The sequence below is a fragment of the Saccostrea cucullata genome, unplaced genomic scaffold (genome assembly GCF_032062105.1).
Source record: "Saccostrea cucullata isolate Sc308-1 unplaced genomic scaffold, CSIRO_AGI_Scuc_v1 ctg1986, whole genome shotgun sequence".
Lineage (NCBI taxonomy): Eukaryota > Metazoa > Mollusca > Bivalvia > Ostreida > Ostreidae > Saccostrea > Saccostrea cuccullata.
In genome coordinates, this window is record NW_026938017.1 from 44997 (window position 1) to 69459 (window position 24463).

Genomic DNA, 24463 nt, shown 5'->3' on the forward strand with positions numbered 1-24463 from the left:
AAAGTTATACTATCATACAGGATATGATTGAACAGCATAAAGAACATCTTTTAGCGCAATTAATTAAAAAATTAAATGATTTATGCATTTTAAGTCTGTTCATGAGGAAAAATGCAAAAGGAAATTCCAGTCACTCAAAGTTTTTATCTTTAGTATCAATTATTTCTATATATAATCTATGATTATGAAGTTTTGGTTCCCTTGCTCAGAATACAATTTTTTGCAGTTTTGTTCATATTAAGACTTTAATATTTGTTATCAATTTTTTTTACTGTAACTGTTAATGTCAAGTACATGACCAAGGAATAGTCATCATTCTGTTAACTTACAGCGCCGCGAACGAGAATCGAACCTAGACCCCTGTTTATGAAATAATTTTCAGCGCTCAAAATATCCCCGGGATCATTCGATCAAGGGGCATAAAATGTATCTTTTTAAGAACGGTGTTTCTTAAAAACTACAGTGTTAGAAATGAAATAATATATTGCAGTCTCTTTCCTAGTACATCATTCCTATAGATGGATCTAAAATTGTTTGCTAATTTATACGAAGAAATTTAGCTCATCTGAGCTGAAAGCTCAAGTAGCTTTTCTGATCACATTTTGTCCGGCGTCCGTCCGTCTGTCTGTTGTCTATCTGTAAACTTTTAACACTTTCGACTTCTCCAGAACCACTGGGCCGATTTCAATCATACTTGCCACAAAGCATCCTTGGGTTAAGGAAATTCAAGTTTGTTCAAATTAAGGGCCACCCCCTCTTTCACAGTGAAATTTGTTGCATGCTTAAAAAAATATTTTCTGAAGAACCACTGTGTCAGGAAAGATGACACTAATGTGGAAACATCTTCAGGTATTGTAGATTCAAGTTTGTTCAAATCAAAACCCCCTCCCCGTGGGTAGGGCAGGGCCACAATAGACGATCAAATTTTTACGTAGGAATATACAGGAGGAATTTTTAAAATCTCTTCTCAAGAATAACAAAGCCAAGATTGACCATATTTATATGGAAGCATTCTCAGGTTATAAAGATTTAAGTTTTTTTTCAAATCATGACCCCTTGTGTTTAGTTGAGGCCACAATGGACGGTCAAATTTTTACATAGGAATATATAGGAAAAATATTCTACTCAAGAACAACAAAGCCGTGATCGGCAATATTTATGTAGAAGCATCCTCAGGTAGTGTAGAATCAAGTTTGTCCATATCACATATCATGAACCCTGGGGGTAGGGTGGGCTCACAATGGTCAATAAAAGCTTTTATTAGGAATAGATAGGAAACATCTTCTCAAGAACAAAGAAGCCATGATAGGTCATATTTATATGCAAGCATCCTCAGGTTGTGTAGATTCAAGTTTGTTTTCAAATCATGACCCTTGAGGGAAGGGTAGGGCCACAATGGACGGTCAATGTTTTACATAGGAATTTATAGAAAAAATCTTCTTTTCAAGAAAAATCTTCTCGAGAACAGCAAAGCCATGATTGACCATACATGTACTTATATAAAAGCATCCCCAGGTCGTGTAGAATTAAGTTTGTTCAAATCATGACCCCTGGGGGTAGAGTGGGGCCACAATGGACGATCAAAGTTTTACCTAGGAATATATAGAAAGAATCATTAGAAATATTTCTCTTATGATCAACAAAGCCATGATTGGTCCTTTATATGGAAGCATCTTCAATACTGGATCGATTTTTTGCTTTTCTCTAGCCCCAGTGCTCAGGTGAGCGATGTGGCCCATGGGACTCTTGTTTATGTTTACTTGGGGTAATCCATTGAGATAACTAACAGTGTTCAAGCTCAAAAAGTCAATGAAACAAAAATTCACTAATGACATACGCAAAGATCCTTACCTACTGATAATTTTTAAAGATATTCTTAATTAAAGATTATAGTGCCATCAGATGTTCATAGACAAAATATCAGTATGCATTACCAGGGGTTTTTGGAAGATATCAAATTCTGAAAATTTTTGCATTATTCAAAGAAAAATTACAAAACATTATTTAAAGATTTTTTTCCATCAAAATTTGTTTTAGAAGACGTGTACAAATCGATATATATACATTAAAAGTACTGCACACAGGTTCTTTATTAAGTGGAACTCTTCAACTCCAGGGAAGAACCCAATAAAGTTCAAACTATGTTGCGTATGACCTTAAGCAATTAAATGCATGATCTTTCATTTTGTGGGATACCATGTACATCTTCAATTTACAATACATATATAAAATTCAGAATCCGCATAAATCATTCATATTGTACAACTTTAAATGAAATATATTAACTCTGTCCGTAAGTTTTAAGGAGTTTTCTGTTCATTAATGTAATACGACGAAATCCCTCCCGTGTTATTAATGACCTTCTGGTAATCATTTGTTACATGTGTATGTCTTACTGTTTGTCTAATTCGGTCATGTCATTTCCTAGTGTCCTAAAAAGAAAATGAGTAATCCGGACAGTCATTTAGAAAATTCCATATCAACATGTAAACATCACTTCTCATCAGATGTGATATTAATAAGATTTCTCCGTAAAACCAAAGATAAACAAAGAAATGACCATTTAATTTATCTACCGCAGTCTTTAAGGACCCTTCTTTGTCAAACGGGTAACCACAAATAGAATTCGAGGAGCCTGTGTAAGCAGCAGCCGACACCTCCCGTCATGCATCACGAAATTGCGCGCGAGATTTTTGTATAAATTGACAATACGGAAGTTGCAGAGATTCAATTGTCTGTCAATGTGGACCCTCTCTGTAAGCCTCATTAAATCTGTCATGACAGTTTGTAGTAAGGACAACGATTATATATAAGTTAACTTAATGAAGAGACTCGACAGGCAATCACAGGCGGCCCCGGAGAAAACATGTTTGTCGTCAATACAATTCTAGTTTTTTATGGATGTGTAACTTTAATTTGTTGCGTAAAGGCTGTGACAATGCAATATGGTAAGCATCATGTTCGAAACATTTCCTTGTTTAATATGTTCCTAAATTGTTTTTTTCCTTCGATTAAAAGAGGTAATTAAGTCCATATTAAGTCCTAATTTTTCATTTCAGTTTTTTATTAATAGCTTTGACATGACATAAGACTAGGCAATATTTTTTGATATTCTCCAACAATCGATTTTGGTGCATGCGGATTTGCAAATATAAATTTTATGGTGATTATAATATAACCTGGAAATTATTAAAATATAAAATAGATTTATTGATCCAATCACTATATTGTTTATTTTTGTATCAAAGTCGTATATAATTATTCCTGTTTTCTATTAGTTGCTCACTGGCACCCCTATATTGCATCAAAATTCACAATGTCCTTTCGTCATTATTGCAAATGGAGTATACAGTGTCCCAGATAAACACCACTTTAGAAATCTTATTTCACTTTGCCTTTGAAATATGTATTTTCACCATGAAATATTTTAAAAGGTGTGCAATTTCAAATATTTAAATTTAAAAATAACCTCTATTTAAGGTATAATAATTTAAATTAGAATATTTTTACTACCATAAATTCACAACCGTGGCTAGAATATCCAGTAAAAACTTCAGCGTGCTATTATTTATATCGGAGACACGGAAGTGTATAGAAAGTTCTCCTCTAAACACGATGTTCCTCGCTGTCTTACATGACCACACAAGGGACATCTATCTTCTTACGTTTCCTCTCGAGCTCTTTGTTGTTTATCTCTAAGGAATAACATTTTTGATTCTAAACACACATGTACAAAGTGTTTTATAGTATGTTTGATCAGTTCCAATCTTCTTTTTCAGTCTGTAGAGAAATAAGATCATCTTGACTTGAAGTTTAATTGTTTGTGTCAACCATTATTGTCTAAATGAACTGAGAAAAGACTGCGAAAACCTTCTTCGTTGTCTTTTGTTTAATGTGTAAAAACTTGTAAACTGGACTATTTTAGGAGTTTGTTTTCAGTGCAATGTTTGAAGTTTCTGAAAATAACAGAACCTTAAATCTAATTTACAAGTATTACTTTAATTAATCATTAGTTTTTCAACAAATGTTATTAACGCACGTCTATGCGGTCAGACACTAAGTTTAGGTCACTGCATAAAAGTTGCATAATGTATCTTTGATGTTAAAGAGTTTTATTTCAAACTTTAACAAGATATCACTTTACAACAGAATTTGTTCTTCCCTTTTTTATGAAAAGAAATATCTTTAGAATTTTTTTAATCTTTAAATGGGTATGAGAGTGTAGAAATCATATTTTTCTATAGATCTGTATTTGTAGATAATTAACTCTCTTTATTAAAATGAGACAACTATATTTGAAGAGCAGTGACAGTTATTGCTTGGTTCTCGATTGATTTATAAGAGTACTTCTTTATTATGCCGCAAATCTCACTAAGTGGTCGTAATTTTTATTTTACACAAAAAGAATCTTTTTTAATTAAGGAATGATTTTTATAGCTACCCATTGTATACGGTATAAACTGGGTTGGGGCAGATTTATAAATTTTCATTCATTTGGTGTAGGAAAAAAGATGTTTGTTTAAAAAAAAAAAATAACGTCAATTTGTACAAAATATGAATGTAACGTCAGGCGTAGGCAACCCATTTTAAACGATATAAAGTAAATTTTTTATCCAATCAAATACAGCTAGAATTAAATTATTCTTATATACATTTATATTTGCCACAGATAAATTGAGTTAAATAGGGACGTTTGGTTTTCACGTAAAACAAAGTTAAAAGTTTAAAAGAAAACTGAAGAACTATTTGCAGTCTTCCATTTTTTTCAAGTGAATTAAGTATTTATTATCTCATTTTCAAATGTATATAGTATCAGCCCTTGGAATACTGTTAAAGACACAGGAATATGAGTATTTTAGCAATCATCTACATTGCCATGGTGTTACGAGTGACATATTGACTAAATTGTTAATTACAATATGTAATAAGAAACAAGAGGCACACGGACCTTGTAGGTCTCCTCAGTATCATGAACAAATTTCCAACAATTGAATTTGGTTCGTGTTTTAAACCAGAGGCCATGAAATTTACATTTTTGATAGAGGAACCCTTGCTAATCACTACTATACACTTAGCACGCTTACTTTCACTAGTACCAAGATGCAGATTAGAGGATTAAAGAAAAAATCCATATCCACTATATAATTAGAAGTGCCCTACCCCACTGGAACCACTGAACCTGGGGCCACATTTTTCATAATTTTCGAAAAGGCACCTTTGCTTATCATAAGTGATTGATTAATACCATACAGCAGACTTCAAAGCATTAATACATTTTCAGTATCTGATCCCCATGACATTGTGCATTTTGGAAGAAGCACCTTTCCTCATCATTATTATGTACTAAGATACTTAGGGCGTAATACCCTGGAGAAGAGGAGGAGATGTTCAAACAATTAATGCATTTTCATTATATAATCAATAGAGCCCTACCCTAAAACAACCCGGATCCAGGAGCCGGGAAATTCATAATACTGGAAGAGGTTCTTCCTCTTCATTACTATGTATATGGTTTATCCCGGGAGCAGAAGAGATTTTCCAAGAATTAATTACCTCACCCAGGTGACCTAAAAATAGCTAGAATGGATTCGTGGCAGTGTCCAATGCCTTTGGATGTAAGACTTGGGGGAGGGGGTGATAAAGGTGATGAATTAACCGGAATCAGTCAATCCTCTTGATCTCGCCCCACATAATCGTCCAATCAATATAAAAATCAACACCTTAGAAACGAGAAAGACACATTTCAGACGTCACTTAACACAAAACGAACACCTGGCTTTGAATTTTTTGCATCATTATCCCATCCTTTCACAAATTAATGAGAATAACTTAAACAATAACTCTTAAGTCTTTATGCAAATAGGAAAATCAAAGGATATAAACAATAACAATAAATCATAAATAATTAAATGTTCATTAGTTTAATTATAATCTATATAACTAATGCAATGAACAGTCAAAAAGAAAATGATTATAAAAAAATTTCATCAGTTGTTCATAGCAAGCTAGAATTTACTTAATATTTTCTCTATCGTCCCAAGCTTGCTAATTAGCTCGACCTTGATCCCATGATCAGACAGATTGAGTTTTTTTAATATTACAAATTTTATAATTTAGTATATCCAGTGTTCAAGGCTAGTTTTTGAATTAAACATGCCAGTTGATATTACCAGATTTTAACAAAGTATAAAGTCAGTTTTTTTTTATTTGTAAAGTGTTTTTTATTTGTAAAGTGTAAAGTCGTTATGGTGAACATATTTATAAAAACAGCATACTTGTATCTTTTGCATAATTTGACGTATAAGTTGTTAGGTCATAGCTTTTAGACTAAATTTGACTATGGAGAACTTTATCAATGCCTAGGACTGACGGTCTGTGTGTCTGGTCGTCGAGGGATACTTACTCCTCCTGGTACCTGATCCCCTTCCTCCTTTCTGGAGTTTTCAGGAATTCGTGATTTCGCTTCATTAGGGATTCAATTTATTTACTGTATTTGAGGATGTTCACTGTTCCTTATCTTCACTTGTACACATTAAGCTTCTAAAACGTTTACAGCTCTTGATTTTAAAGGGGGTGTTCCTCCTATTATTTGTATTTAAAAATTTAATCAAATTTTTAAAGGGCCAAGAAGAAAACATTATTAAGTTATAGTAGATACAATGAAACGTTTTATTTAAGGATCAAGGTCTGGTTAAGGTCATTAGCTTTGTCCTTGACATTATGAATGAGACATTAAGAAAACGTACGGTGATAATCTGGTTAAGGTCATTAGCTTTTTCCTTGACATTATGAATGAGACATTAAGATAGGTACAGTGATAATCTGGTTAAGGTCATTAGCTTTGTCCTTGACATTATGAATGAGACATTAAGAAAACGTACAGTGGTAATCTGGTGAAGGTCATTAGCTTTTTACTTGACATAAATGAGACATTAAGAAAACGTACGGTGATAATCTGGTTAAGGTCATTAGCCTTGTCCTTGACATTATGAATGAGACATTAAGATAGGTACAGTGATAATCTGGTTAAGGTCATTAGCTTTGTCCTTGACATTATGAATGAGACATTAAGAAAACGTACAGTGGTAATCTGGTGAAGGTCATTAGCTTTTTACTTGACATTATAAATGAGACATTAAGAAAACGTACGGTGATAATCTGGTTAAGGTCATTAGCTTTTTCCTTGACATTATGAATGAGACATTAAGATAACGTACGGTGATAATGCTTAAACGTCCACTACAATGAAAGTCATGAGGACTCACAACGGGTGTGACCCATCAACAGGGAATGCACAGGTCTCCATTTTATCCCACCTCTGAAAGTTCAGGGGTCCTCTTTATATTATTGTATTGTTTACAGAATTTCCGAAATCGATCACTTTTCGTTATTGGCACAGAGAAAAGAAATTTTTTTCCAGTCTACATTGAGAGAAGAAAAAAAATTTTACTCAGATCTTTTCTTACATTAGAAGCTTTCAAGTCGTAAAACTTTTTTTTTTAGAAAATTATATTTGTTTTGATAAATTCTTAACCCTAATCCAAAGTTTTAAATTTTAGTCACTATATATCTTTTAAGTCTTTGATTATTAAAAGATTCAAGTAGATGCATTGTTTTGTAGCAACTGTAAGAATCTGAAAAGGAGTCAGATATTTTTATACGCCGCACCTCCACCAAAAGTATGGTCCCTGCTAATTTTTTATCTCAGAATACAATCTTTATTTAAAGTTTAAACAATTGTGAGAAAGGAAAATATGATGTGCAAATCCCTTTCATCTAAATTCATATGACATAAGCAAATGTAATTGATTTAGTCAGAAACTAGGCAAGATCACACAATGGTGACTATAAATTTGCTGTTTCTAAATATCTCTTTTTTTAATGGGACTTCATATGATATAACAATGCCTCCTGGAGAAACCTGTCTGTGAATTATGATAAAACGTGGATTTTTCAATTATTTTTCAAAAACTTACAAAAGAAAGAGCGATATATGGTAAATGTCTCAATTGGCCCCTTAAAATAAATATCTTAATTTTACTTTATATATAGCTTTAATTTGTACAGCTATATATGCGACCTTTATTGGTCATTTTCATTTTTATCAAAATGCCGTTATTTTAGAAATATGACATCATAAAAACCACGTTTTCCCGCCATTTTAGCATATTTTGTATAAAACTGCATATTTTCAAGCAGTTTTTCTTCCAGAAAATATGGAGCGCAGCCTAAAACAAGCTTTATATTTTTACCAAAGATGTATCTATCCAATACTAATTAGTGACAGAAAAATTACGTATGTTCTACACTGCGCTCTATGTTTCCCATAAGAAAAAACATCAAGAAAAAGGGATATTTTTGGCTTTTTTGCTAGATAGCAAAAATAGCATTATTTCTAATGTCATTTACAGCTAGTGAGTGCATATAAATGTGAAAAATATCTTGGAAATATTTCTAATATAATCTCTTCTAAAAAATAAATATCAATTAAACATATCTGAATGTCATTCTAAAATGTTGATTTTTAGGGGCCAAAATTGGCTCTTATCATATATACTCCTTTAAGAAAAAAGAAAAATTGATGTTTTTTTATTAACACTTCTGAAATCTATGGAACTTCAATTACTGAACGTTAAAAAAATTATTAATTTAATTTTCATAGTTCACAAAAGGTTTAATGGAAGTATATAAAATTTGGTTGGAAGTATTTCTGAAAAAGTTTGAGACTTTATTGAAAACTTAAACTTTTAATTTTCCTTCCTTATTTTCTAAGATTAATGCATATTTTGTGCAGGTGTATTTATAACTTTGTTAGAGTGTGTAAAGAATTGAGGTAAATGTATTGATTGCTAAGTAATTGATTTTTCCCGGAAAAATCTTTAAATGAAAACAAACACCAAACAGGTTCAATACAGTTCCTACCACTTAATTATGAATGGGTCACTAAACATGTGATAAAACACACTAGCACGATGATCTTGAAAACATTCACGACTCATTAACTGGTACAAATTCCTCTTTTTTAAACAAATAAGTGTTAATTTTACTCTTATCAGGCTTAGATATTCGGTTAAGTATTGCAAAATTTAAATGTCACATTCTTAGACTTCTTACAAGATTCTTTAAATCTAAAAAACTATTCTGTAACTGTATCAGAAATTTTGCGTTTACCATTGTAACAAGCAAGTTATAAACATATAATGATCTTAAAGAAATTTTTTTAATGTTAAATCATGAGTTTTAATAATATGCATCTTACCTCTCTTTTTTCTACTTGCAGAAATGCGGATGTGCAGTGAGTATTAATGTTTTTTATTAAACTTGTTTTTTGTTGTATAAAAGTTTATTCTGTGTAGATTATCTTCTTATACCTTCACTTCATCCTATGTTTTATATCAATCATTAGACCATTGATTCGCAACCTTTACCAATATTCATTCTTTCTCCTTTTTTAACATATATTGATAATCGGTCAATAATGGTACAGGCCTCTATTTCAAGTACTGATGATTTCTTTTTGTCATATGGTATTTCTCATTTGCAATAAATATTTGAACTGTCTAGAGAAGAAGAAAAACGATTGTATTTACCAGTCAGAATTAGTGTTCTGGAAGCTTGGCGTAATCAATCAAAACGCTTGTCTCTAGTGCAGCAGGGTCGCTTACTTCTTATACACTCAAATATATCCTGTTACTTTTATGACGTAAGAATTTTTAAAAGACCTTTGACGTTTTTTAAATTTGTTTTTGATTCCTCTTTCTTCTGTTTGTAAATCTCTTTGCTCCTCCGGAGGCCCAAACTGGATTAATAAAATCTTGTATCTTGTATCTTATACGAACGCAAGATCTTGAAATATTTGGTAATAAAAAACAACACTGCAGACCGATATCTGCAGGACGGACGATTGTAAAGTTAATTCAGAGGATATTAAAAAACCGATCATTACATTTGGTTACTTGCATAAGAAAACAATGCAGAAATGCTTAAACCTTTTCAAACACTCCAACACACTCCCTTCTTCCTGAATCTTTTTGATTCTATTTATACTAAAATGGTATTTTTTCGTAGACAGTTACATGTATTTTTGGATCACAATATTGTATGCCCATTACACTCAAGGACCAAGGCTGTACATTTCTAGGGGGACGGCGTACACATCGTAAATTAATTCCACCTGGAAAATCTGTCTACATCATTTTTATGTGGTTTAGGGTTAAGTCAAGTTATGTGTTTTATCGAGTTAATACAGAATTAAATGCATGTATAAAAGATATTTAACAGATAAGGATCTTCCGTAAACGTTGTGATTTATGCCTAAAATATACAACTTGTAGCACGATTGATATGAAAAAGCTCAGTAACTACTACGTAAAGACGAGCCGATTTGACATGGCAGTCTTGATATATATATATATATATATATATATATATATATATATATATATATATATATATATATATATATACATCATTACCTGGAATATGACAGCTGGTGAAAATACTAAAGGGTCTTACAAAAATATCTCTCGAAGCTGCGGAGTCCACAAATAACCCCTCGGAATAATCAGTCAGTGTGATTGGTCGAGGGTGTATCACGTGCAGGAAAAGGAGAGATGTTTTGACTTCAAACTGTCACAAGCGAGATAACTCAGAAAAGGACTGGACTTTTGCGAGAAGCACGGTCAGAGGGCGTATTACGCTTCGCTACACACCTCTGTCAACGTCTAAATGCCAAGATTCTTGGCAAAACCTTACTTCTAGCCATTGAATCATAACTAATCAATTTTAAAATTTTGTACTCTTGCATTTTAAAATCTTAAATGAAAGTTTATTTATGAAAATTAATAATAGATATAGCTAATTCGACATATCTTACAAGGGATTATTTCTCGGCAGGATATTGGAAAATGTAGAACGCATTGTCAACAAATATCAACTTGGTTAAGTTCTTACAGACAACAAACTTGCAGTAACGACACATATACAGAAATGTAAAGGTGTTAATCTTCCTGTTGGTCATTTTAAACAACATTTGAAAAATTCACATATCTCCGCTTTCCGTACTACTTTTAGACGTTGACACAGGTAACTCTGGGTAGAGATTGGCCTTTACTTGATCACATTTAAACCTGTATCTTTTACGGACGTACAGAATTGATAATAGATAGGGAAACCTTTTTAGTGCTCATAGGTATCGCGGTAGGGGCACTAACATGTGAGGGCCGGGAGTTCAGGGTAGGGTTGTAGCTGCTTTCTTCAATGACAACTTATATGTGCTTTGAAATAACCCTATATGCCATATGGTTTTTAGACAATGAAATAACCCTATAAGCCATATGGTTTTTAGACAATGGCAACAGAACAGATTATTATACCTCAAAAGGTTTGTTCGGAATCCTCATATATTTTTTTTTCTTTTAAAAAATTCGGAATTTTAAGATCATAAACCCTCTGCTCACTCATGTAAAATGTTGCTTGAACCTTAATGCTCATCCAAAAGAAATGTACGAGGGTTATTCAAAAAGTTCGTAGACTTTTGTCATAACTTTTTCATTTAAGGTAGGATTCTTCTCACATTTCTTGTATTTAAAAATTATTGAAATTTTCACAGAATCAAGAGGACAATATCACTAAGTGATGGTATCAGTGAGATTAAATTTGACCGTTTAATATTAGAGGCAAGGTCAGGTCAAGGTCATTACTTTTTTCCAAAAAGTTGTATAATTGTGATGAGGAAAGAAAGATATGGTCTTTTAAATCTCTTACATCTAAATATATAAGACATATCAACAAATGTACTTTGAATATTCCATCTAGTCAGAAACCAGAGAAGAATCCCACCTTAACGTCATATTGCAACAAACTTTGTTGCACATATTTTAGCGACAGATTCAAATAATTTGAGTGAAAAAGTGGAATATATGTTGATATTTATAAAAATTATCAAAGATTTAAGATAGCAAAATTGGGTCACGGAGCAGGGTCAAAATTGAGTTATTTACTATTATAAACTTTATAATGTTTATAGTCATGCTTATAATAATTGGCGCTTAAATTAAATTAAATTCACATCTTTATATTTAGAAATATTTTAATATTTTATTACATCAGATACTAAAAGGTAATGTAATGAATCGCTTCGTTTAAAAGATATCAGTTTCTAAAGACAAATAGACTTGATTAAACAGAGCAAAAAACAATGACTCCAAAGGACGTCACGGAGTAGTGAGTAGCAATAAAATTTTGTTATACATCCGGGAAACCTCTACAAAAAACTCTGAAAAAGGCTGGAGGAACCAGGAAATATAAGAAATGAGTCTTGCATTTGTATATATTATAAAAACAATTTTTGAGTGGTAGAAATTTTGAATAAATAGAATATAGTTTAAATCTTGTCTCAAGAGTTAGTAACGTCATTAAACGTGATATGCACGTCACTGTTGCAAAACTAGTGAAATCAGATACGCGGTAAAGAATTTGAAAACATTGATAATTTAACTTAAACTAATTAGCAAACTAGGTGTTAAGTGTTATGTATACGCTTTTATAAATGGAGAAGACGCTGTAAACCATGTATAAATTCAAAACAAGAGTAATTCTGATAAACTTTCTCGACATTCTTTTTTGACGTTACATTGTTGTTAACCGTGCTCCGTGGTGACAAAACATGTTGCTTTTAAATTTGGCTAACACAAGTTCCATTTAATCAAAAAGATTGAAACTTCACATATCGACAAAATAAATGTTTTACATATGAAAATGTTTTGATCTTTAATCTTGTAAAATTAATATTAGGAGGAGAAACATTGTCTACGTATTTTTAAATGACCCTCGTATTTTATACGTAAAATACAAACAATTCTAGCATAGTTTGCGGGGCAAAATAAGACAAATAAGACACTTCAATTTGACAAATCTGTAAAGGAATAATATACATTTATATCATTAAGAGTTATCTTTCTTATAAGAGTATCAATGAACCTTAAGGATTCTTGTCCAAACTCCAAGGGTGACAACCCTGCGTAGACTTAATGTTAATGTGTCAATCAGTAATATGTTAAGTAACATCTTGTGAACGGTTTTGAACAGCGAATTAAAATGCTATTTACTTTCGAAAGTCTTTTCAAATTACAAGTTCCGGAATATATATGTATTTTTATAATCTATATTCCTAAATAGCAGTGCTTTGTGCATGTTATTCAGTTTTAACACAGTTTACAACATATTTTCATTACAATAAATTTGTAACCCAGACAACCAAAAGAAAGACAACTCTAATTTTACTATACATACTTTGATACTGCTATGCCATTGCGTGTTTTACCTATATAGAAGTACAGCTAAAACTCATGTATAATCTTATTTAACATTTACAACAGTGTAATCCAATTACTTCCTATTATAGTCATCTTTATCTTTAAACTTTATAGTAATATTTTTAAAAGTTATTGTTTTTCATAAATATTACTGTTTTTTCTGAAGATTTAAAGAAAAGCTCCGACGGAATGTACTTATGCAGAAGTTTTTTAACAAGTTGTGTCAGTACGTTTGTTATTACCGTCTTCCTTGGAAGACGGTATTGTATAGCTGAAGTTTTTTACAGTCTTCGGACTATGCACTTCCTCTCTTTTGTGATTGGTAGAAAATGCATGATGAGAAAATTTTCAATTATTTCATTGGTTGAAATGCTGTTCAAGGCAAGGGAGATAACTTTCTGATGATCTAATTTTCGTACGACTTAACAATTTTGCAAGATTTTCAATCTTAAAAAAATGACAAAACGAACAACAAAATCAGCAGTAATTAGGGCCCCGCTTAGCGGGGGCCCTATAGTGATCAGTCTGTCCGTCCGTCCGTCCGTCCGGCTGTCCGTCCGAGATCTCTTGTCCGGAGCATACCATCTCTCTCCTTGGCCTAATCTGGCTCATACTTCACCCACAGAGTGCCTTTGGGTAACCGGTGTGCAGTGACCTTGAACCATGTTTTTAGGTCAAAGGTCAAGGTCATAGCAGAATTATATGAAAAATCCTTGTCCGGAGCATATCTTCTCTCTCCTTGGCCCAATCTGGCTCATACTTCACCCACAGAGTGCCTTTGGGTAACCGGTGTGCAGTGACCTTGAACCAAGTTTCTAGGTCAAAGGTCAAGGTCATAGCACAATTATACGAAAAATCCTTGTCCGGAGAATATCTTCTGTCTCCTTGGCCCAAACTGGTTCATACTTCACTCACAGAGTGCCACCGCTCAATGGATGTGCAGTGACCTTAGTTGTTCTTGTCCGTAGCATATCTTCTCTCTCCTTAGCCCAATCTGGCTCATACTTTACTCACAGAATGCCACTAATCAATGGATGTGCAGTGACCTTGGTTGAAGTTTCTAGGTCATTTTCAGAATTAGCCTCTTTGTTTAAAATCTTTGTTTGGTGCATAGTTTTTTCACCTTAATAATTCCAGTTAATTTATATAACGGGATACAAGATAACTTCGATATATATCTGTAAATTCGCAATATCCGTGAAGTCGTACTAAATGACTTTTACTTTATTACACAAATGTTCCTCTTCAAAATAAACCCTTTTAAACTACCTTACATTTCATGTTCATTGTTGAAAGCGGGGCCCTTTGAGATGGCCACCATCTCAATGATATCTAGTTAATTCCTAATAACATGATTTTTTTTGTATAGCATTAAATAAAAAGATCTCTTTAATTTCATTACAAATAAAATTTAATTTTTATTGCTTGCAGGCTTTACAATTTGTTATTATTCTTTTCCCCTTTCTTGTTTGAAGAAGGGAATGGAATCAGCCGAGGTTTGCCGAAAGCTCTCGCCCAGTCAAAGTTTACGGAAATGACCGAGCGACAACCGTGGTAGGGCTAATGCCAGTAAAAAGCTTATGTAGAAATACAAAATCAAGAAATTCAAAAGAATTATACGGCCTGATAGGTGTAGATCTGATCAGTTTACTGTTTAAGATTGTTGCTAAAGACGATAAGTTTTTTTTAAAAACCTCTACTTGTTACTATGAATTGTCAAGTTATAATACTGATAGTGTGAAGATTCTATTAGAATCTGAGCTGTTTTATCTGCGGACATTCTCTGTTGTCCTTGACAAGTCTTTCCGTACCTTCGGATGATGGTGTCTACTAAACTATCTACTTCAAAGGGAGCATTTGTCAGTGATTGTCAGTCGATATTCAATTATCCAAGAAATACACAGTCTCTACGGCTAATACGGAATACTGTAACAATATTTGCGAGGAGTGCTGATTTTTAAAGTAAAGGGCTTACTTTTACACTTGGACAACATACGAAAAGCTCGCTTGCAATGAAAATATTTTGATTAGCTCGTCATTTAATTAACCGAGAATAACGGGCTGGAATAAAGCATACATAAGTTGCCTTTGAAGAATCCGACAACTACCCTACCCTCAAACAAGTTTAAAGCAAACTGTCAACTCTTATAAGTCAGTGCTTCTCGCAATAGTCCATTAAGGATCATAATGATCTGCTCAATTTCAAAATTTTAAAAAAATCTTTCCAAGATTGAATTTATTCTAGAACTAAGGGATGTGATTAAATTTTTTTTTTTTAAAAATGACGTATGAAGCAGCACTGCTTTTATTTTCGGAATGATTTTTATGTCAGACCATGACATGACGAAGTTTTAATTTGATTTAAATGAGGTGTACAGTATTCCATGGAATTATAAAATCGAAAAAAAGTTTCTGCAATAAATAAACAAAACTTATTCACTTATATAGTTTAAGACGGATTTATTTTCTCCAACATAGCCATACTGGTCAATAGTCATTGAAAGGTTCTCCTTATTAAGGTCTTCCGTTTCCAACGGAAGACCTTCTACTGATTCTGTTGGTAAAGATTATTAAGGTCTTCCGTCTTCAGCGGAAGACCTTCTTGTTATTCGTTTGTTTCTTTTCCACTGTTTTTAAGGTCTTCCGTCTTCAGCGGAAGACCTTTCTGTTATTCTTAGGTTTCTTTTTCACTTTTATTATTGTTTTTTTTCTTACCGATTTTGTGCACGCGATTTCTCGAAAACGGCTTGATGTATTTTCATGAAACTTTCAGGACTCATGTATCATCACTTGAACCTTATGCTTTTTTTTTCTTTTTTGATGACGTCACTTCCGGTCTGAGATATTGCCGATTTTATGAATTTTAAAGGGTTGTGTTGTCCAGAGTTTTTCTGAAAAATGAGTTGAGATAGAAACATGAAACTTTCAGGCATGATAGACCTATGTCTGTAGATGTGCCTTTCGTATTTGGCTTTTTCTGGAAACGCCGTACGTCGGCGGTCGCTATGGTCCGAAAAATGGTCTATCATAAATTTGAAAAATTTAAACACTTTTTCAACAGTATCTTTTTACCTGTAAATATTTTATCAAAACACATAGAACAAAACTTGGTTAAGAATGTCACGATCTTTGAACGGATATCAACTATAAGGGGCTGGCCCCTAACATTAAGGGCCTAGAGGGGCCGAAAGTTTTTTTCTTATATCTCAAAACGTATTGAGAATTTGTAATACGTCAAAGAACCAGAGTTGTTCAAAATGTCAAGCTTAATCTATTGGGGTCATCAAAAAACGTCCGGCGTCGTCACTTCCGGCCAAACCGGAAGTAGTCGGAAAATGCGTATTTTTGCCGTTCTTGACAAGTGTTTTGGTAACATATGACTCTGGGAGCATAAAATTAATTTTCCGTCCATCGTCGTCACTTCCGGTCAAACCGGAAGTACCAAAAAATTGATTATTTTTGCATAAATTAACATAGCTTTAGAGGATTCAAACCATTTTGGTGCGTTATTTCTCATTTTTGTTAAAAATGAAAGCTACTTCCGGAAAAACAGGACGGAAGACCTACTCGTTGCTTTGCAACGAGCTTTGCTCTAGTTCTTATTATTTTTTTTCTTACCGATTTTGTGCACGCGATTTCTCGAAAACGGCTCGATAGATTTTTATGAAACTTTCAGGTCTAATAGAACATTAAAATATCTCGATACCCTTTTTTTTTTATTTTGATGACGTCACTTCCGGTTCGGAGATTTTCGCAGTTTTGTGATTTTTAAGGGTCAGTTTGTCCGTCGCTCTTCTTAAAAACCGCTCAACACAGGAAGATGAAACCTTTTCAGGAAGATAGAGCAACATATGTAGATTTGCATTGTGTTGTTAACTTTCACCGGAAGTACTGCACGTTAACGCTCGGTATGGACTGAAAAAAGTAATACTGAGCCTTTCAAAATGTCTAACACTTTTTCTGTTATATCATTTTACTTGTAAATATTTTGTTAAAACATAAAGAACAAAAGTTGTGAAGAATTCTGAGATCTTTCAATTGATATCTCGAAAAAAGGGCTGACCCCTAAAATAAGGGATCAAGAGGGGCCGAAAGTTTTTAATTGATATCTCAAAAAGTATTGAGAATTTGTTATACGTCAAAGAATCAAAGTTGTTCAAAATGTCAAGCTTAATCTACTTGTGTCGTCAAAATACGTCCGGCGTCGTCACTTCCGGTCAAACCGGAAGTAGTCAAAAACGCGTATTTTTGCCGTTCTTGTCAAGTTTTTGGGTAACATGTGTCTCTGGGAGCATAAAAATTAATTTTTCGTCCGTCGTCATCACTTCCTTAAACCGGAAGTAGCAAAAATTTGCATATTTTTGCATTAATTAACATATCTTTAGAGGATTCAAACCATTTTTAGGCGTGTTTCTCATTTATTTTAAAAATGAAAGCTACTTCCGGTCAAACAGGACGGAAGACCTACTTGTTGCTTTGCAACGAGCTCGGCTCTAGTTATTCTTTTTTTTTTTCTTCTACTTCCTAGACGCCAACTTTGAAGCCTCATATCGCACTCATTTCTCAATTGATTTTGCTCAAATTTTCAGAGGTACTAGAAGTTACTAAACTCTATCAGATTGCTGTCAAAAATTTCAAAAAGTCACTTCCGGTTTTGAGTTATTTCCCTTTAAACGAAAATTTATAGGCTTTCGTTTCCAGACAAAGGCTCAGAGACGGCTAAAGCTGGAGCAGAAATTTTACTGATTTTAGATAATAGAAGGATTGAAGTTGTGCACATCGGTTTTTGTTTTTCGATTTGTCTATTCAAAATGGCGCTATTTAGGGGTCAAAAATTAGAACGCTTAAAAGAGCCAAAAATTACTCATATTTTGCTTTTTATCTTCTAAACTAAAAATATTTTGTTAAAATATATAGAACATAAATTGTGCAGAATTAGAAGATCTTTCAAATAATATCTCGGAAAAAGGGCGAGCCCCTAAAATTAAGGGCCAAGAGGGACCAAAATTTTTTCCTTTATATCTCAAAAAGTATTGAGAATTTGTAATAAGTCAAAGAAGCAAAGTTGTTCAAAATGTTAAGCTCAATCTATTGAGGTCGTCAAAGTACGTCTAGCGACGTCACTTCCGCCCAAACCGGAAGTAGTCGGAAAATGCATATTTTGCCTTTTTTGACAAGTTTTTTGGTAACATCTGTCACTGGGAGCATAAAAATTAATTTTTCGTCCGTCGTCGTCACTTCCGGTCAAACCGGAAGTAGCAAAAATGACTAATTTTTGCATTACATAACATAGATTTAGAGAATTTAAACAATTTTAGGACTCTATTACTCATTTTTTTTAAAAATGAAAGTTACTTCCGGTCAAACAGGACGGAAGACCTTCTCGTTGCTTTGCAACGAGCTTTGCTCTAGTTGATACAGTATTAGTAGTTAGATCATGATATTTTTTAGGCTTGTCAAATCTTTTTCAGGTTATATTATGAATCCCCCTTGAAAAGCTGTATTTACGTCTTTTTTCTGAATTTAAGAATTGATATATTGTTTGATTATATTTTTTTCTCTTTCAGTGATAGCAAAACAATCATTGACTGACAGACCTGTGGGCCCGGAGGGAATATTTGGGGACTGTAAATGTTTTCGACAGGAGATGGGCTGTCCAAAATTTTGGTTTCGTCAACCCCGTAATGTCTGTCCCGGGGAAACACGAGTCATAGAGGTTCCAGAAACATACACAGATTACGAAATTTTCAGAGAGGAAAGGATAATTTGGAATGAGATCCACAAGAAGGCTGTAGTGGACATTCCCGTACAGAAATACGAGGAGGTCATGCTACGACCGCCTGTCACATTTGCGGAAACAACGTACGACAAACCGAATGTGTTCCCAGAACCAGAACCATTAATTGGGAATCCACCGGATGTAGATTTACCGCCATTGGTTGGAGTACCTATTCCACAGGAGGTTATCCCAGAACCAGTTGTGAAGAAAGTAACAAAAGTTGTCAAAAAGCCCCCCGTAATGGGAGTAGTCAAGAAAACAATGATTAAGAAGGCGCCAGTTTACAAAACGGAAAGGATACCTGTTAAAACGTTTATCACGAAAAAGAGACCAATTCAACGAGTCCGAATTCATTACAAGAAAGTACTTGTTGAACATATTAATTGTTGTCCTAATTTGAAATTTTGGTTCATTGATTTACCAGTGGTTGTGGAGAATAACGAGGTGTACGACAGCAGTAGAGGTGTAACGAGAAATTAGTGCTAAAGGAAACAATGCTGTATTCGTGGTGAAAGTAAAATAACATGACAAAAAACTTCTTGGCAGTGTTTTAGTATCTTTTATAAAACGATAAAAAAGCAGTATCATTACAGCGTTAGTACAAATGCCTTACCTATTCGCTGTATTTAATACTAAAATAAGAAGTGAGGAAAAAGAAGAATTTTTAAATTGTTCAAATCTGACCAACTTCATTGTTATTTGTGCCTTAGAATTTTTGCAGTTTCCTGAAAATTGAGAAAAAAATAGCATCTTATCACATTCTCATGAATAGTTATGAACTATTTATATATTCACGCCTTTCTCCCCCTATCTTGTATTTTACCGCGCATCGCTGTCTGTCTCTTGTAAATACCACCGCTGTAAAATGTAGACAATTCACACAGGGTAATTTCTTATTCCGGTCTTGACGTTGAAAAACAAACTTATTTATATGCTGTCCATTTTGTGATGTTAGCAAGTTTTGTATTTAGTAAAAATCATATATATTTTTATTGTTAACCCTTAACTTTCCTTGTCCCATCCAAATAAATAAAAGGTGATATTTTGTGGATTTTTCAATGGCTGTTTGATTTTAATTTCATATCAAATATATACAAAATACTGTGGCAGAATTAAAACATTACAACGATTTTAACAAATGTAGTGTTCTGCATATTTTTAATAAGAATCCCTTTATTTTGCTTTATAATCTTTTTAAGTGGTGTAGCAATGAAGCTCGGAGCTCAAACAGAAATTGTTTCAAAAATTTGAGAACTGACGAACGAGAGGCAAAACTTTTATCTTGATATGTTGCACATTAAAATTATACATTGTTAGAATCATATATTACCTTAAAGTTCCGTGTACATTGTAAGTATTGACAGCATTAATTTCTGAAAAAAACAAGATGTGTTTGTGAAACAATGATGTCCTCATATGGCAGCTTATTTCGAAGGTTCAGTTTCTCAAAAATAGGTCAAACTGAAAGGCCAAGGTCAAAATTGTTGGTATCCAAAGGAAGGTCCTGTCACAAGAAATATAACTGTTCAAAAGTTACGACCATAATTAAAGTAGTGTACAGACTCTAAGGCCAAGGTCAAAAGTACACGTTTTTTTCACCCATGCAATGGTCTTATTAGGATAAAAACACATGTGAAATATGGCCAACTGTTCAAAAGTTATGGCCAATGTTAAGTTAAGTATTTCTTTGCAAACGTGGGTCAAACTCCTAAGTCAGGCTCAAGGGGTCAAATATGATGGTACCCTAATAGATGTCTTGTAAGAAGAAATATACATTTGAAAGCCAACGAATCAAATGTTATGGGCAAGGTTAAAGTTTTTGCAGACAAAAAAAAAAGAGAGGGATGGGCAGGGCAAAAACTACATACTCCTGAATCTTCAATTACGGGGCCATTTAAGGATTTTGACACCTCTCATGAGGCTGCAAAACAAAAGTCTCCACATCAATAATGAAATCTTTATTGTTTTTGTTCTACATTACCTTTTTTTTACCTATTTTTCCAATGCAATTTTTACCTTCGACTTCTGAGTGCTATATTGTGATTTTTATAGGAAATAAGTTTGAACATTTCAGCAAGCCTTTAATTGGATCACTAAAAATGTTAAAATTGTGACATCATCATGTATGTCGTACTAAAATATTGTTGTATATGGTTTGACAAAAAAACATACTAGGAGATTATTAATTTTGTAATTTTAATTATAATCAATTTTTAAAGTACATCAAATATAACAAACGCCCTATCATAAATTCTAACATAAATAAAAAATAAGAATAGAAAAAAAATATACTGGCATACGTTTTCGTAGAGTTAACGTGAAGTTAACTGTATACGTTAATTTCATCAAATATTTAAGGAATGACTCCAAATTCTTGATAATATGGCCAAGAATTAGAGTCATTCCTTATAATTTAATTTCAAAATAATTTAACAACTTTGGATGTAAAATTGTGTTGCTTTTTATGAGTTAAATATACCGCGCAATAATACAACCGTAGTAACGGTAGTGATTTGAAGCGAGGGAGGTAATAACTGATACATAGATCTAACAGCCATGATGTTTGTTTACATGAGGTAAGAACGAGTAACTGTTTGAAGTTAAAGGTACATTCATTAAATCTGGAATTTTCCATGGATTCCGAGGACTGGAAATGAGGGGTTTGCATGGATAAGATGATTAAGCTGGTCGTGAAGGGGCTGTGTCCCCATACCAAACCAGATTATACAAAATAATTTGCCTTCCTTTTTGGAAATCAACCAGTGAGGGGCCAGAATACAACCAAAATTAAATTATAACGCTTTGTGCTCTTATATAAAGAATGGCATTAAATATTATTAAAATTTTGTTTTATGAATAAATACCCCCCCCCCCCTAAAATTCTCCTTTAAATATCTGTCGAGTTAATTCAACTAGTATTTTGAAATGCACCTAAAGTTAAAGGAAATCAACAATTTCATTTTTAACAATTTTTGTTTCATTATGCGGCGATAAGGGTTTTGACATTTCTGGAAAAACTAGATGTTTTAGGAAATACTGGCCAAGGTTCAAGTTCCTCACCAAGAGAGTCACCTGTAAGTTCAAGATAAAAAGTTTAAAAATATTCATACCAATTGAAAGGTCTTGCCACAATGAATACGCATGTGAAGTATGAAAGCCCATGCCCAACTGTTCAACTCATTGCCAAGGTTAAGGTTTGTTTTTTTTTTTTAAAAAAAGTGGGTCAAATTCCAAAGTCAATGGGTCAACATTTGTTAATGCCTAGAGAAAGGTATTGTTACAGAAAATACACCTGTTAAATATGAAAGCCATACATCAGAGCCCCACCCATTCTAAAGTTACGGGAAAGGATTATGCGATCAAACGGACAAACAGACGGGGGGGGGGGGGGATAACAATATAACACCCACTAAAACCTCTTATCTGCAACGGTTCCAACCGTTAATCCCAAAGGGATATATATTTTTTTGAATATTAAAAACTGCATCACTAATTTGTACAGAGTAGATGAACGTAATGTTATGAGGTTATTGAGCTTATATTGGTGAATATTAGCATGAGTTTGGAGTACAAATACACGAGCGTAAGAGCTCCCGAACGGAGATTTAAACAGAGAGGCTATTTTTGACCTTGATCAAGAAACTTCATCCATTGACCAGTGGCATTCTGTGAGTGAAGTATAATCCACACTGAGAGGAGAGAGAAGATGTGCTCCGTGGAAGGATTTTTATGCCTGTGTATAAGGTATCATTCAGATCAAATTATCTTTCAAATCAATAAGGTTAAATAAATAAATAATATATGAAGCAATTCATTTTCATATGGGTGAGGTTATGAGATATGCCTAATTGTAACAAAAGCTCGCGACAAACGGTCAGTCTTGAAAGGGTGTCCCTTTTCTTGCACCCCTCCAAATTCAGATCCTAGCTGAAACACTGTCCAGGATGTTCGATAAATTGTAATTACTCGCTAACTGTCCTCTAAATATCATGTAATTTTTCAATAAATTTTCAAACATGTGTAGAGTTGTCAATTTATGCATTTAAACAATTACACATTTTCAGTTAAAAGTGAAGGTACTCAAACTTGGCGTGAACTCTCAGCATTTCAAATATGCACAGAATTTTTTTTTTATTTTATACAGGATTATTGCTCACTGTCTTTCTACATTGATTGAATTGATGAAGGTACATTGTGAACACTCACCATATTTACTTCCCATTAAAAAGCAATTTTTTTACGTTAATAAGGCTACGTCTTGGACTACAATTTCAAGGTTAGGGTAAAAGGTTTGGGATTTCATATCAGCTTGCTAGCAACATCTTCCAATTCTGGATAAATCTTTTGTCTGCGAATTGAAATATCTTATATTGTGTCTACCAAAAGAAACAATTCAAATATCTATGCCAAAGTCATCTAGAGAAACGTACCTTAAGACCACCTGCATTATAGATTGCACAGAAGTGTAACTTCAAAGAGACCACTGTCATTAAAAACAAGAACTGCCACCTATAGCATTTACAAATCACACAACCCTCTGAATTTTCTAGTATGCATAGCTCTAAACGGTTATATTATGTATTTGTCAAAATTTTATGGTGGCAGAGCTAGTGAAAAATTATCACAAGAAGTCAGGGTTCTACAATTACTTGCAGCCAGATTTTGAAGTGATTGGAGATGGGGATTTACAATTGGTGAAGAATTGTTTGCTCTTCGTGTTAATTTGAATATCTCCTCATTTTTAGAGGTAGAAAACAGTTAACTGAGAAGGAGGTTATCGAGTCTCGCAGAATTGCTTCAGTTAGAATTCATGTCGTCGAGTGTGCAGTACAGAACTGTTAGTAACACAATTTCTATGAAATCTGTCAGGAAAGTGAACAAAATAGTTAAAGCTGTTGGTGCTCTTTGCAATTCAAGACCCCAGCTCATCAAAGAATGAGGTAAAGTTCATGTATACCATAATTCCAATGTTAGCATTGAGCTTGTAACATTTCCATGTGTTAAATATAATGTATGTTGTTTAACGTCCCTCTTCAAGCTCTTGAGAATTTTTCACTCATTTAGAGACGCCACCACTTGCCGGTGGAGAGCTGCAAATGTTGTCCTGTACTCGGCACTCAGGCCAGTTAGGGCCATTGAGCAGGGATGGATCTTTATCGTGCCAGCACCTTCTGGGACCTGTTTATACGGCATCATCCGAAAGACCGGTCTCCACGTCCCACAGTGGGATTCGAACCCGCGACGTTCAGATCAACTTCTTATTTCGTGATTCTAGAGCAGACGCTCTAACTACTGCGCCACGCGGGCGACAAAATATAATATTGATAAAATTTTTTGTTTTGCAAGACCAAACCATATTGTCTGAAAT

General features: G+C 33.5%; 1 protein-coding gene across 1 annotated transcript; it reads left to right on the forward strand.

Annotated features, from left to right (window-relative positions):
- The first annotated feature begins 2722 nt into the window (after nucleotides 1-2722).
- On the forward strand, nucleotides 2723-19773 carry LOC134249280 (uncharacterized shell protein 2-like). The gene is made up of 3 exons (XM_062731649.1): nucleotides 2723-2948; nucleotides 9281-9295; nucleotides 18884-19773. The coding sequence occupies exons 1-3, from the start codon at nucleotides 2867-2869 to the stop codon at nucleotides 19573-19575; spliced, it is 789 nt and encodes a 262-aa protein (XP_062587633.1). The 5' UTR covers nucleotides 2723-2866; the 3' UTR covers nucleotides 19576-19773.
- Nucleotides 19774-24463: the final 4690 nt, after the last annotated feature.

Excerpts from the sequence above, each read along its gene's own strand:
- LOC134249280 (XM_062731649.1), top strand. The coding sequence starts at position 2,867 with ATGTTTGTCGTCAATACAATTCTAGTTTTTTATGGATGTGTAACTTTA.